Source organism: Haemorhous mexicanus, chromosome 1, assembly GCF_027477595.1.
Source record: "Haemorhous mexicanus isolate bHaeMex1 chromosome 1, bHaeMex1.pri, whole genome shotgun sequence".
Taxonomy (NCBI): Eukaryota; Metazoa; Chordata; class Aves; order Passeriformes; family Fringillidae; genus Haemorhous; species Haemorhous mexicanus.
In genome coordinates, this window is record NC_082341.1 from 61,535,682 (window position 1) to 61,550,786 (window position 15,105).

Below are 15,105 nucleotides of genomic sequence, written 5' to 3' on the forward strand. Positions count from 1 at the left end.
CTGATCACATTAAGTGCTTTAGAAAGACAACAAAATCTGTACCGATCATCTTGGTGGTATCATCTGCTCTTTAAGAAAAGCTCTGAAGGTCTGCAGGTTTGTTTGTTCTGGGTGCCACAGGGGGTAGGATTACAGTGCTGCTCTGGTGACACGGCTGACAACTCATGCCAACACAAGATACTCACTGTCCTACCCGAAAGGAGGTTGTAGCGAGGTGGGGGTCAGATTCTTCTCCCAGGTAACAAGTGACAGGAGCAGAGGAAATGGCCCCAAGTTGCTCCAGGGGAGGTTTAGATTAGATCTTAGAAAAAATTCCTTCTCAGAAAGGGTGGTCAGGCATTGGAACAGCTTGTCCAGGGAAGTGGTGGAATCACCATCCTGGAAGTGGTCAAAAGGCATGTGGACGTGACACTTGGGTACACAGTTTAGTGGTGAACACAGTGGAGCTGTTCACAGGATTCAACAGTCTTAGAGGTCTTTTCCAACCTTAATGACTATGATTTTACAACTAAAGAAATCAAAATGAGTGACAAATTTATTCTATCCAACACAAGAGCTAACCATAGTCTATTTTACATTCAACTTGCAAAAATCGTATTTTTTAATTATTAAAAATATATTTCTATATGGAAGCATGAACTGTAAGCCTCAGGTTTGAAAGTACACCACAAACATGTGGAGAAGCTACTGTGGCAGGGAAGTGCGATGAGTCTCTGGAGGCCACTGCGGGCAGAGGCTCGCTGGAATAATGTGATCCACCCAGTGACAGCCAGAAACGTCAGCCCGGGGCAGAGAGGGCACAGCCGCAGGGACTGAGCTCCGCTGCCCTGGTTGCCACGGGCTCTGCCTGGGAGAAGCCGCCGGGTGCCGGCTCATCACAAAGCCGTAGGGATTTCACCTCGGGGCCGAGGGCTGTGCCGCCCTGCCGAACTGCCGCAGTGAGCTGGGAGGGCCGGGAGGCGGCAGGGGCGGCCGGGCCCCGCGGTGCTCAGGGCCGGCTTTGGAACCGGAGCGCCGGGAGCGCCGAGCTGCAGGCACGCACCGGCTGCACTGCCGGACACGGCAGCTGGTGGGTCACTGCGTGATCCGCCCGGCATTCTGTACAGGATGGGAACCTGACTGTGTAACTATAATGAAGTAATTCTGGACACTGCCTTTTGACTTCCTATAGGGCCCACATACAAATAATTATAATTATGACCATATTATAAAGCACAAAAATTAAGCTGACAGTAAAATAATTTAATAATGCTATTTTTTTTAGTTTGATATTCATCACTTGCTTAGACCTCCATACTGATCTCTGAAGTTGTCTATCCACAGAGTTTCTTTACATGACTGACACTCCTGCAAATCACTGTAATTTGAGTAAAGGTAAAAACATCTTTGCAGAAATCTAATTATTAATGTGCTTTCCTACAGGAATGGAAATAATATTCTGTGATGGGCACTGAGCACAATTTTTTGTGATGGATATGAGAATCCTTTAAAAACCATTTACATTTGGGTTCATTGGGCTACCACTCCACCAAAGTAAGTCACAGACAGATGGGGCTTGGAGCAAAGCAGATATATGACATAAGCACTGCAAATGGTCAAAGTCTTGCTGGGAGCAGCCATTTAAAATGAGCTCAGTGAAGAACCACCAGGTGTAAGTAGTTTGTCCAAACCCCATAGTAGAATAATTTGGAAGTGTTTCAGTTTAGTTGGCAGGAAATATTACACCCAGTGTCAGTCAGGATGAAATGTCAGCTTATGCAGACAAAGCCTTGTCTAGCACCTGGTAAGCACCAAAAACTGAGTGGTGTGAGAAAGGGCAGAGGCACATCAACTGCTTGTGGCTTTCATATGCTGCTGGTAGCCAGGAAAGGTGCTTTAAGTGGAAGCAGCTCCTGATTAACCACACTTAAAATATGACTCAGGTTATCACCTACAGCTCAAGAGGGAGAGCATAAAGATTTCGCAAGAAGCCCAGATCGGTTAGATGGAGGTTAATAGCCCTAAGTGGAAACAACTAAGGAAGAAATGGTTACTATATTGTACAGTTTTGTACAATATTGTTTCCAAGATTGTTTCCTCTATACTGTTTCCAAGATGCACAAATAATTTCTTGGTGATATCTTGCCTTCTCTCCCCCCTTCACACCCAAAACAAGTACCACCTGAAGTGAACCTTCACATCTGCAGGAAGATGAAGCTACATGTTCCACCATTCAAATGCAGACATCCCAATTTCAATCACTTTTGATTTACTAGTCTAAAAAAATACAATCATTTAGTTCTCCAAATCATACTGAGAGAAATAGCTACTCTCTTTTCATAGTTTAGGAAGGTTTATTAAACCTTATCAAAAATACAACAGAAGACTGAATAAAGAAAAAAGGGTATGGCACTGGAAGCCAAAGATTTTCCCCGCCATGTGCTCAGCCCTCTCACAGTGGAGGTTTTCCCCTTTTCCCCCTCCCAAAGTTCTGTCCATCAACCTTCACTGTCCAGTGGTCTAGATCTCTTCCTCAAACCCTGACTGGAGGTCAGATGTCACCATAGTGACAAGCCAGCCCTCCCAGATGTCCCAACTCCAGCTGTCCCTTGATAACCACGCGAGGGGGTAGCACCATAACTATAAATCTATAAAACTTTTCTTAACCTATATACATGATATTTGTCCATTAATTGTGAGAGTCAATCACTGCATTACTCATCTATCACAATACTGTACAGATTTAACCATAATTTTGCATTATCTCCATAGATGCCTAATGCTTTATTTATCAAGTCTATTGATACTGATAATTTTTTTTAAACAAAGAACATATTATAAAAATTACAAAACAAAAATTTCATGTTCCTCCTAACATGAAAGCTAGACAGGTAATTTCATGCTTTCTTCCTAACAAGAAGCAAGAAACTTTAAACATATATTTGAATTTTTTAGGGGAAAAAGAAAAGTTAATGCAAAGCATTTTTTTTTCTTTTCCAAAGGATAATGCAGAGAAGCCTTTGCACAGTAACTTACTCCAGATTTCATCAGCCTCAATAGATCAAGACTTCTAAGTTCAGAATATCAAAATTATAATCAACAAATAAAACTCTGAGGCAGTGCTTTGCAGAGTATTTGCAAATGCAGTTGGTAATGTTTCATACACGAGTAACTGCTGGAGAAGTACTACTAAATTAAATAAAAAAAAAAATTAAAGCAAGATAGAAAGTTGACTGTATTTTAGTGAAACACATTACATGTGCCCCAAATTTGCATATGATTTTCTTTTAATGAGAAAACAAGAGAAGGCTTTGATTAAATGTTAAAAATGACAGGAGAAGCATTATTACAAACACTAAATTCAATTGCAAGTAATAGAATATTTGTTAAAGTCTGTTCTGGCACCAAAACTCATGACTTGAAGCCTGACTTGGCATCTCTGTCTGGCATGACCAACCTTTGGTTCCAAACCTTGTTCTCAAATCCTTTAAAGTGCATCTGCATGTAACTACTTCTTCCTTCTGTCACTTGTGAAGCCAGTAGTCAGAGAATATGAACACAGGAGAAAACATCTCCTTTTTGCTAGTATGACTGTGGCAGCAACTCTATTTCTGGAAGTGTAACTGCAGAAGTCCTGCTAAGATCCAGCAGATAATCTACAACTTTTGCTATTGAGATGGAATATAAACAATCTTCTTAAGGTGTATTTGCCCTTAATAAAACACCTAAAAGATTTAGTGTCAAAACACCAGAAATTCTGTAGAGGTAAATTTCCACAAGCTTGTCACTTGAGTATGTTTTCAAAGAAGGTCTCCTAATACCAAGCCAACTTGCTGGTATAACAGAAAGCTTTCCCAGTACAAGGGAAACAATTCAGCTTCCTGGTAAAGGAGACTTATATACAATTTTACATCTGCTGTTGTAGGTATGTGTCTATTTTGGATGTGTATATATACATACACACACACCCACACACACACCTGTGTTCCTTTCCATGATTTTAGATCTACTCGTGACATAACACATGTATGCACTAAAAAAATACCCACATTCAGGCCACTCTTAGAGAGATCTCTGCTTGCAAGAACCGGCACATTGGATCAGAAAGAATGGTGACAACAAAAATCACTTCACCTTCCAGGAGCAGACTATTGTTTCCCAAGCTCACAAGTAAGTGATTAAAGCAATGGTTCCTGAGACAAGAATAATTTGTACTTGCAGTCTAACACTCAGTTGAAAACACTGTGACTTGCTTCTGGAGAGTGTGAATCTTCTTGTGGACAACAATGAGAACCACTAGGTTGAAAGATAAAAATCCAGTTCTGACTCAGTTTCTTCTCAATGCAAAACCAGGAATATTTGCGTCTTATTTATTGTAAAAACTAAGGTTCTGGTAAGAGGTATTTTTCAACATTTACAGTAACTGCAACAATCTTTTGGATAATAGATATAAATGCACACACAGAAGATAACTTAAAAGCAAACAGAATGCTTACCCCCAAAGCTGGCAATCTTTGTGTGCAACTGACAGCAACCTTCAGTTTCCAGTCTGTTTCCCCATCCAGCTGGTCAGTTCGAATGAAACATGAACCTTGAAGTTACAAAGAGATACCGAACTATTATTTCAATTGCAAAAATTCAGTTTGGGTTAAAAACATGTAAGAGTGAAAAAACCACCACTTGCAACCATTTTAAAATAAATGTGCAACATATAAAAGGATTTGTATTTTGGAGTCTCTGAGTGCTCTCTTCCAGGAATGCTTTAGTTATCACACAACTGCACCATTTTTTCTAATAAAATTAGCAATATGTCTGTTTATGAATGGAGGTAACTTCTATTCTACAAATTTCTTCAAAGTTTCTAAACAGGTTTTCAAATATTATCCTCAAGAGATACAACTTCAACTTGAGTTGAAAAAGATTTAATTTCATTTTTTTATGGAATTCTGTAAATATTGTCACTTGTACAATTCCAACACTACAGAATACTGTGATTTTTTAATTCATGCTGGTATGATATCACAAACTTTCATTGCGTATTGTCTCCTGGCTTCTCTGAAAAAAAAAAACCATTAAATCGGTCCTTAACATGGACAGCATTCAAAACAATGTGGATCTGAATGTATTATACTTAAAAGAAGTATTTTTTAATTACCTGCAACTATTGGTGGTCCAAGACTAAAGAAACCTGTCAACACATGCAGAGTACTTAGGATATGAGGGAAACTCAAGATACACACTGATATGCACTGAAGAGAATCAGTGTGCTGTACAGACCGAAGACCAGGATTGAAGAAACAGAAAACTGAGACCACTGCAGAGCCTACCCTTACCCCCATACCTAGTTTGATGGATATCATCAAGTCTGGAGTATTACATACATTACTAATGTAAGATTCAAAAAAGACCACACACAAACACTGCAAATCTATTAAAAATACAAAATTACTGCCTTTCCATTAAGCTTGAAGCCTTTTTAAAAGGTGGTAAAATTTTAGCAACACTCTTCACAACTGCTGCACTAGAGAAGCCGTAAATAATTCTGAAGTAGGAATTACAATTTCCTTTATACTATAGCTAAACAAATGTATACACTATTGTTACTGGGTGCTATGGGTGTGCAAAGAATAGATTTTACAAGTTTTCAATAAATTTTAACAAAAAAACATTTATATAAACACACAACTATTTCCATCTGTATTTCAACCAATCCATTAAAAACTAACAAAGTAGTTTTACCCCTAGAAGCTATGTGGTAGCAATTAAGTGGAAGGAAACACTGCATAGTTTGTCCAGATTTGAGTCTTATTATAGACAAGAAGAGAGTCTGCTAGAATGTGTCAGGGCAGTATGCCAAGAAAGGGTACCTACCAGTGAACATAAATTAAGAGAGAGATTCTTTTATAGGACAAGTGGACCCTGGTGTAAGTAAAGTCTGATAGAACCCAATGTTTTATCCATCAAAGCCTGCAAATTAAGCAGTTTGATGAGCGGTTGCCTGAAAGGACATGCTTGAGAGAAAAGCCGCCTGAAATTCTACCTGACTAAAAGTGGTTTTGCACAACAGACTTCAAAGAATCTTACAAGCTTTCATGCAACAGCTCTATTTATATTAAGTGCATTGTAAATAAACAAATCTTTAAATGTTAATATAGACAGCTCTCAGAAAACATTATCACGGCTAAATGTCACCCAAAGCACAGAGATGCAAGCTGCAAATCTGTGTCTGAAGTTCTTGAAAAGCTGGTTTTAAATTCTTAATAGAATTCTTTATGAATTTTCTTCCAAGAATAAAATACTATAAAGCACTTTTTGAAGAGTCAGCAACATCCATTGTATTATAAAGAAATGTGACGTACCTAGGAACACCTAGAAACACCACAGTATCACTGCATTTTTTGTCCATGGCATGGATGAGCCTACTCTCCATCATACTTTTCCTGTACAAGACATTTCATGGTTCTCTTTACCCTTACTGTCAATGGTTGCTCTCTTGCATCAATTTCATTTAGAATTATACTATAGATCAATGCAGTTCAAGACCAGCGTGGCTGCTGTGAATGGTTGACTGCACATATATTCATTTAATAGAGCTCACACTATGACATGTATTGGCCAGCTGCATTTCCTCTTCACTTCAGCAGTTAATTTCATCAATAACTTATCTCATAGCCTGTTTCCCTTTTATCCAGAAAAAGGGACTGCTTTCTGCCAAGTCAGCTTTCAATAGTGATCACAAAAGCAAAACCGAAACAATACAATCCTCTCCTCCACCTCAAATATTGCAGTAGATTTGACTAAGTAACTTTATTCTCTAAGTTAACCGGGCTTAACTAAACTATAAACATGGAAGATTTTTAAATATGTAATTGGAAAGTATAAAAAAAGAACTCTTCACCCCTACAAAAAACCTTGTTATTTTTGTAAAACTAAATATTCCCCGATGTTTATTGTGTGGAAGTCTCATGTACTTATCCTTTGAGAGGTATTTGAGTCAGCAGTACATAAAACTTCTAAAAATCAATGTCTTTTGAAAAAAATAAGTATTTTATTTTTCCATTTTAAAATGCTTGGAAACATTGCACCCTCCTCCCCCAGTAACAAAATTAAAATCAAAAGGCTCATACAAAAAAGTCGCAACAATTGTGTTACATACTTCAGCAGAATGCTTTAGGACAGTGTGAAAAGTCTCTTACATATCTAACCCAAATATGCCTTGCCAGAAAAAAAAAAACCCAAATCATCTATGCATGTCAGGAGTTGCTATTCCTTCTGAATACAGAAATAACTCTTGAACCTGACAATTATTTTACAGCACACAAGAGTGAATTCTTTTTAAGTTTGTGATGCTTTTAAAAATGAGGCATTTAAGGAAATGCCATTAAGTATTTTAAGTATTTACCAATCAAAAGAAGCTGTTTACAAAAAGAAAATACTAAAAAAAGAAAAAATTAATTACACACTGAACATGAGAAATTTTCATAAGGCTACATATAAAGAAGAATGCCCAAAATTAAAACTTCTACCTTATACAGTGCAGCACTCAGATGCTCATTTCCCACAACTATACAGATCTTCAAAATTAGTAGACAAAGTTGTACATTGTGACCCTCTGACTTATTTCCATCATTCAAGTGAAAATTTTGGAATTATCTGAATTAGAATTCAAGGTTGATTCAAGGAAATTACACTGAACCCATACAGATTATTCATTTATCAAAAGTGGTGCAAACTTCATGAGCACATTTAAACTAATTTACAAGCATGTAATATTTGTTTAGCCTAATCAGTTGAAGACAGGCAGAAATCAACGTAGAGCAAGTGCATGCAAAGTGCTGCCCAAGTAGCAACTAAACTGATTTTTGAAACCATTTCAGTTGAAACTTTGAAACTTAATGCTTAGGAAAGTCCTGGGACTACAATTCTGTTTTGGTTTCACAATTCTGTTTGGTGGTTTAGCAAGAGGTCAATTATTTGAGTTCTGTCCAGAATTTACTCTAAGGTTACTTTTCCAAGGAAAAACTGCACCTCAATACAAAGGATTAAATCATTTTAAGAACTTGAAATAACTATGTAACTTCACATTATAAGGATACACTGATAATTATTAACAGACTTCTTATTTATGTTTTTTGAGATATTATGGATAAAAATATATTTTTAAAGGAAATTTGTGTGCTAGTACAATTTTGAAGAAAAATGTTTACTTCAGTAGCTTTTATGGTGTTTTGAAACAGAGATAAAAAAGCTTATCTATGATGGCACTAATCTAGAGCCATGATATGCCTGGCCTAGATTTGTCAAACAGACTCTGTATTGTTAATACAGAGTAAGCAGGAAGAATTCTACTTAGTGTGTGCTGGACTTAAGGCTTCAATCAGATAATACCTCAAGGATGTGTGCATGCCAAATGCTTTTGGGAATGGTGTACATATGCACATGCAGCAGTCACCTACCTGCCTCTAGGAATCCTGAAGAAAAGGGCCCTGGACAAAAACTCTCAAACTAAATACAGGTCATCCTTTGAAAAAGCTGGGAATATTTTCACCTTAAAAAATGTGCAGAAGAGAGAAAAAAAAAAAAATTCCTCCCCAAAACAGAAAGGGAAGCTCCTTAATCTAGTAAAACACATTATATCATAACCTTTCTCTTAATTAATACTATGCATCATCACCAGATAGCCTAATCTAGTTTTTTTAATACTACCAAACTTGCTAATCACAGTTTATGTATTAATTTCTTTACATGAGGATGTCTTTAAATTCCTGAAATTATAGTAATGTATATGATCTTTTGATAATATCAAACACTTTCATTTTTTTTAAAATACATACTTCAGAATATTAAACACAGTTTTTAAATTAAGCTTCTGAAAACAAGCTATTACTTGGGATGTTACATATTGTCTTAAATGAATTCTAGCTTCCAGGGTTTATTAAGAAAGTCAGTCAGAAAAGAAAATTTGCTGGGTATTAATTAAATTATTTGTTCCTATTTTATTTGATTTGGAAAGGTTGTTCTTTCTGTTAAGCAGAAAAATGGATAAATTCTCCTCAAAACAATTAGCTTAATATTAAGCCTGTTAAACAAGTAGTTTTTATAGAACTTGCACTTAACACAAGAAACCCAAAATTGACGTACTAAAAGCAATTATTTCACAAAAATGAAAATAATTTTTTCTTTGTAAAACTGCATCCCTGATTTTAATAGAAAGCTGTAATGAAAAAAATCATGTTATCCTAATTACATTGAGATTTAATATTTGAAATATGTGGGGAAAGAAAATCTCCACTGCCCTAGAGAAGTTGATTTAGTTTGAAGCAGAACCAAAACTGTGTGCTATTTGTAGCATCTCCTAGATGTTAGATTACATACATTCCTGCATATCATAGACATTTTAATTTCAAAATGGCTTTAGGCAAAGACTGTTCTGTTGTATACTTTTCTTAATAGCCTAATAGTGCCCTTAAATAGCCAGACAGACACAGAATATCCTACCAAGTATGAAAATATGACCCAATGTTCTTTGTTAGGCCGTAAGACACTTGAATAATCCAAGACTGCATAATTGAATCCAATACCTCAAAATGAATTCATCAACTGCTGGAAATTATGAGCAAATCAGACTCTGAAAATGGCGAGCAAAAAGTTTAGGTAGAGTGGCATGATGAAAAGACAGAGCTTCCTCCCTTCCTTCTTGATCATGAAGTCTACTGGCTTTTGTTTAACAAAGAGTAGGTTGGAAAATATGCTAATACCAAAAGCTAAAAAATGCTAATACCTAAAGCTAAAATGTGCTAATACTTGCCTTCTAGGATTGGCCCTGTTTCTGGACAAATAGCAACATGAAAAATTAAGATAGTTTTCTTGACATAACTAAGCTATCCAACTTGTCCTGTATCCAAACTTAATTTTCATTTCCTAACTCTTAGCCTGGAGGAAGGGTCTGAGAAAGCAGTTTTAAGTCATGAGATGAGACACAATAGGATTCTAAATTCAGGGAGAAGAAAACCTGCTAAGGAATAACTTATTCTGACTAGCAGTAAAAAGCAACAAAGTAAATGACACATTATAAAAGGAGTTGCACACTTCTATCCTTCAATATTTCTGCTCTTGCTTTGAGCAATAACTTAGAGCAGATCTTGTCTTTGACTACATCTATTTAATCAGCATTTTACAAATGAAATTATTTTTTTAAATATTTCTATTTTTAGATTTTACAAGTCCATGGAAATCCACAGAGCCTTACCAATCAACCCTCCTATGGTATTTGTTACAACCATCAGTGTAGACAGTAAAGAACAGTGTATAAGAAGTTAATCAACACAGAAGCTCTAAAAACTGTAATGTTCTCTCAAAAAACATTAAAGTCAATAGATTTCTGCTTGCAATTTTTTGCCAATTATCAGCAAGCTTAAAAAGTCAACTTGCCAATAAGCACTATAGTAAACTGATAGGTATATGCCATAGCACACATTTTAATGTTATACAGTAAAGGAGATGCATCAGAGGGAAGCAACTATAATTTAGTTGTATACAGCAGATGTACAGGAATATGCATATTTTACAAGCATAATAAAAGCAAGGCACCCCAGTCTTGAAAAGGTATTGTTTTTTCTCCATAAATGCAGGGTTGAATTCCACACTCGATTACAGATATTGTCAAAAAGCAACCCTATTATGTGTGTACTTCAATTAGTAAAAAAAAATAAATCATAAAAGTAAATAACATTTACTTTCTAAAATATGTAACTGATAAGAATTTCTGTCATTCTTAAACAGAGATAATCCTAAACCATCACTACATGTCTGCGTTCTTCTCAGTCAAATCTAAATAAATAAAATTATGTCTGCCTTCTCTCTCCAGAGCTGTATCCAATGAATTTTTTACAAATGAGAACAACAGCTACAACTAATGCCTTTCAAGCCTCAGCAAAACTGAATTATTAAATCTGTCTGCCTATATCCTATTACAGCCTACTTATGAATACTTGATTTTATTTTGTATAATTGACAACAGTTGTCAGGAAAGGAAGGTTTTAACGGCAATCAAATTAAGATCAACTGGTATAAGTGTCAGAGTGAAGAGCTTGTGTCAAGTGTTGATGAATTAATTGATGGGTCAGTGGGAAACAGGGCATGTGGAACTGCGTTGCCGCTTTATATTTTCTGGCAATATTACCAGCCTCCCTCCTTTAAGTGAAAAAAATTGAAAGTGATGGGTTACTAGAATGTACTCCACAAAAGAAAAACAGACTTTGGCTTTGCACACTTAACACCAGATCATTTACAAACAACTTAATTTTTAAATCATTTATATTACTTAAGTGCCTATGTACATGAAAATTTTAAACTGATGACAAGGTGAATAGCAGCACCAAGATGACATATTGGAGTACAGAGTTTCATTTACTATTCTAATGAGCAGCTTTCAATTATGATGGCTTCTAAGGAGGAACAAAACTGCAAGACACCTGAAACATCCTAAATGTTTAAGCTACATCGCCATTCCAGAAGATGCGCGTGTATGGAAGACTGATTAAATTAGTTTAAAAGCATTCATTTCTCTTAAGACTGGGGAAGAACTGTGTGTACTTGAGATATTTGATCTGAATTAAGAAACCGATGAAGCAATTGATTAATTGGAATTTAAGCCATCAGTCACTGGATCCATGAACAGTTTCATTTACATTCTAAACAATCAGCTGATGGTCTTATAGGATACCATGTATTAATACACAGTCAATATGATACCCCTAGACTCATCACAGCTCCTTATTGACAAGAACTCAGACGTTTTTTAATCCAAGCTTGATCACATTGCATCTTTTTTGAATTGCGGTATTGATTCAGTACGCTTCAGGAATTTTTATCTCTATGAAAACATTATGGAATTTTCAGATATAGCAAACAATGTTCCAAGTTTAAAAAGTCTCCATTCATATTCAAATTCTCAAATTCTGGCTTACTGATTTATATTATTTTGAGATATACAGAAGGATACTCAAAAGCATTAATTTTTCCATTTAACAGGATTTGATGCACCATTATTTGCTCCATTATTCTTCTGATGCATACTAGCAACCTCTTTTTGCAGAAACCCAGTGATACAGAAAAAAGATGGTGTGAATTATTTACATCTTCAGAGTAATGACTAAATCAAAAAGTCTGCCATAGACAATGCTTAGAACACTGAAAAAATTCTCACTTTTCAGATAAAATATGAATACCAACTAAACAGCTCCATGATTTGAGAGCTCTGGAAGCACAGCAGAACTCACTGTCCCCATCAACGCCCCTAATGCACTTATGTATTTCTAAAGACCAGTACCACAAATAAATACATATACATCTCAAAGAAGAGTGCTTGTAGAAGACTTAAGGAATATTTCCTCTTTTGATGAAAGCAGAGCTCACAGAGGAAGTTGAGAAAAGCATATGGCCAAATATACCAGCATCCACTGAGAATATGTTTTGCTTCCAAGATTTTAGCAGCAGCAATAATAATCAACTTGAAGGACAGTCTAACTAAATTAGGGGGAGTAGTAATAAAAGCCTTGGTATCTCATAAAGCTTAAACACAGAAAAGTATGAGTCAAAGGAGTTGACAAAGCCATCAGGGGACAAACAGGCACGTGAAAAACAAGAGGATAAATTTTTAGTTAAAGTTTAGTAGGGAAAAGAAAAATTTCCTTTACTGTTTGGTAACTGGGAAGAAACAAGAGACCCAGCTATGAAGATTTAACACTGGACCTAAAGGATACTTTACAGACAACACGTTATAAACTTCCACACAAGGAATTCTTGAACCCTACTTTTGCAAGAGTAATTTTGTTTTCTCTATTTTCAAACCCTTTGACAACAGCTCTTAATATACACATATTTTTGCCTGACTTGCCCTGCCTCTGACATCTGCTTTGATGATTCTCACCTTCAGTTTCTCTACATCGTTTCCCAAAAAGGGGGAATTGTTTGGGATTTCAGGACATACAGACTGCTACTCAAGCCAAGCCACCAAATCCCCTCAAATTTCTGGGAAAATGCATTATCACTGGCAAATAGGAAGAGGCTCATTTTTGCCTAACACAACACACAGTCTCCTCACACATTAATTTTCTCAATTCTTACTAGTCTTTTTTTTTAAATACAGAAAAAAAATTAAAGTTTTTCATTGCTAATGCTTATTTTGCTGCAAATCTAATGAAACACATGGATTGCAGTAGTCAGACAAGTATGCAGAGAAAATAAAATACCTAGGGAATTGCATATATGATCATATCTTCTAATAATATTTTACTGTGTAATTTTACAGTTCTAATAGAGAGAGTAGAATATTATTTGGAGCCTAATGCCTGCTGAGACCACCTCCTTCCACCACATGACATTCATACTATCTGACTACATTTTAAACAAGTAGCTGATCATGTCAAATCACTAGTACTCAGTGGCTTAAAGCAGATACCAAAACATTTCAAGCCTGAGTTAAATCAAATGCTAAAAACGGAATAGGAACTGAAATAGAGAAACAGATTAAAGTAGTTTGGACAGATTGTTGGCAGCTACTCATGCCCTGAAGATAAACTTTTATCTGGCCGTATGTGCAAAACTTAACTCTAGTCATTTAACATTCTCTATAGCAATAGATTTTCAAAGCATTTTAGTTTCCAGACAGGTAGGTTTTACAACACTTGTTTTCTAAACATAATAGAAAATTCCAGAATGTGTGGCAAATGCAACTCCTTCAGCCTTATTATTCTGCAGTAGCTGGTTTTATGAAGAAATAAAAAGTGACATTAGGTGCACAACAGAATTCCAAACTGACGTTTTCTCCTCTGGTTTGATTTTCAAATATCTGAAGTTCCAGACCAGGCTGGGGCCCAGACAATCAAGTTATTTGTAGAACACTTACTCCTAACTGTCCAGAATAAATAGACAGTACTAGCATCACCTTTATTATATTCTTCCTTGCAGTGAGTTTTGGAGTTTCATTCTTTGACATAAATGTTCTACTAATACTTGTTTTTAAGACCTAAAACCCAGATATTTTAAACAAGTAAGATGTATTTGGGGGCACAATGCTCCCTTTTTGTATAGAAATGCTTAAGAACTCTTTAATGAGCAGACTTTGTTTATGATGGTAGACTCTGGTGTACATCTTTATTGGTTAACTCACAGCTCCTTCCAACAGAAAATCAACTTGCACAAATGATTATTTAAGCCTGTACTTGCTTTGCAGAGTTTATGCTATTTAAATGCTTAGCATTTAAAATAAAAATCACATCTGAGAGTTGTATTGCTACAGAAATGAATTGCTACAAAGCCTCAAAATAAAAATTATTTTCCTGTTTTATTCCCGCATCTTACTTATACCATTGTTGCTAAAGTAATTACAAGCAAAGAATCCTGAAAACTCTTACCTACAAATTTTAATGCAAGGGAGATGACTCTTTTTGCTACAATTCTAAAAAGTATAAACATGTTTGCAGCTAGTATTTTATGCCTGAGTAAATATACCATTTTAAAATAATTTCCTAAGTGGAATTCAAACATTGGTCTATGCAATGGGAAATGTCCAGGGGGACTTTGACAGGCTGGAGAAATGGGCTGATGAGCAAGCACCAGAACAATGTAACAGTGGCCTGAAAAATACTGCAGGTAGCAACTGTGCAACTTGCATTACCTTGTAAAGAATTAAATGTTCTTCAGAAAGGATTGTAAGAATTTTTAAATGATTTTCCATTTCCCTACTGCTTGCATCGCACAGCTGTAGTGGTGGACAGTGTTTTGCCATGTCCACACCAGTAAGTTATTATGTACTGGATTTAAGGACAAACAGTACCAAAATTGGTTTATGACAAAAACATTTGCATGACAGTATGCTTGACAGCAGTGGAACTGATCAGGCACTGAGAGTTGCTCTCTCCAGAGTATCACCTCTACAATTAAAAAAAAAAAACCAAAAACCACAAACCAAAATAAAAAACTGTTTTGTCAATTTCATAGCTGTTGAGAAATCTAAAGTAGCTGAGATATTAAAATAAATTTTAACTTTATTTTACCAGACATCTACGTATACATCTTTTTTATGAACTTTTACAAGTTTGTTAAAAAAGAAATATTTTAATG

General features: G+C 35.8%; 1 protein-coding gene across 3 annotated transcripts in view; it reads right to left on the bottom strand.

Annotated features, from left to right (window-relative positions):
* Window positions 1–15,105, bottom strand: part of ATP9B (ATPase phospholipid transporting 9B (putative)) — a 153,370-nt gene that overhangs the window by 87,670 nt on the left and 50,595 nt on the right. For all 3 annotated transcript variants that reach the window (XM_059851270.1, XM_059851261.1, XM_059851279.1), the window contains exon 8: window positions 4,476–4,570. In XM_059851270.1, coding sequence (XP_059707253.1) covers window positions 4,476–4,570 — 95 coding nt within the window. The remainder of the gene's footprint in view (window positions 1–4,475; window positions 4,571–15,105) is intronic.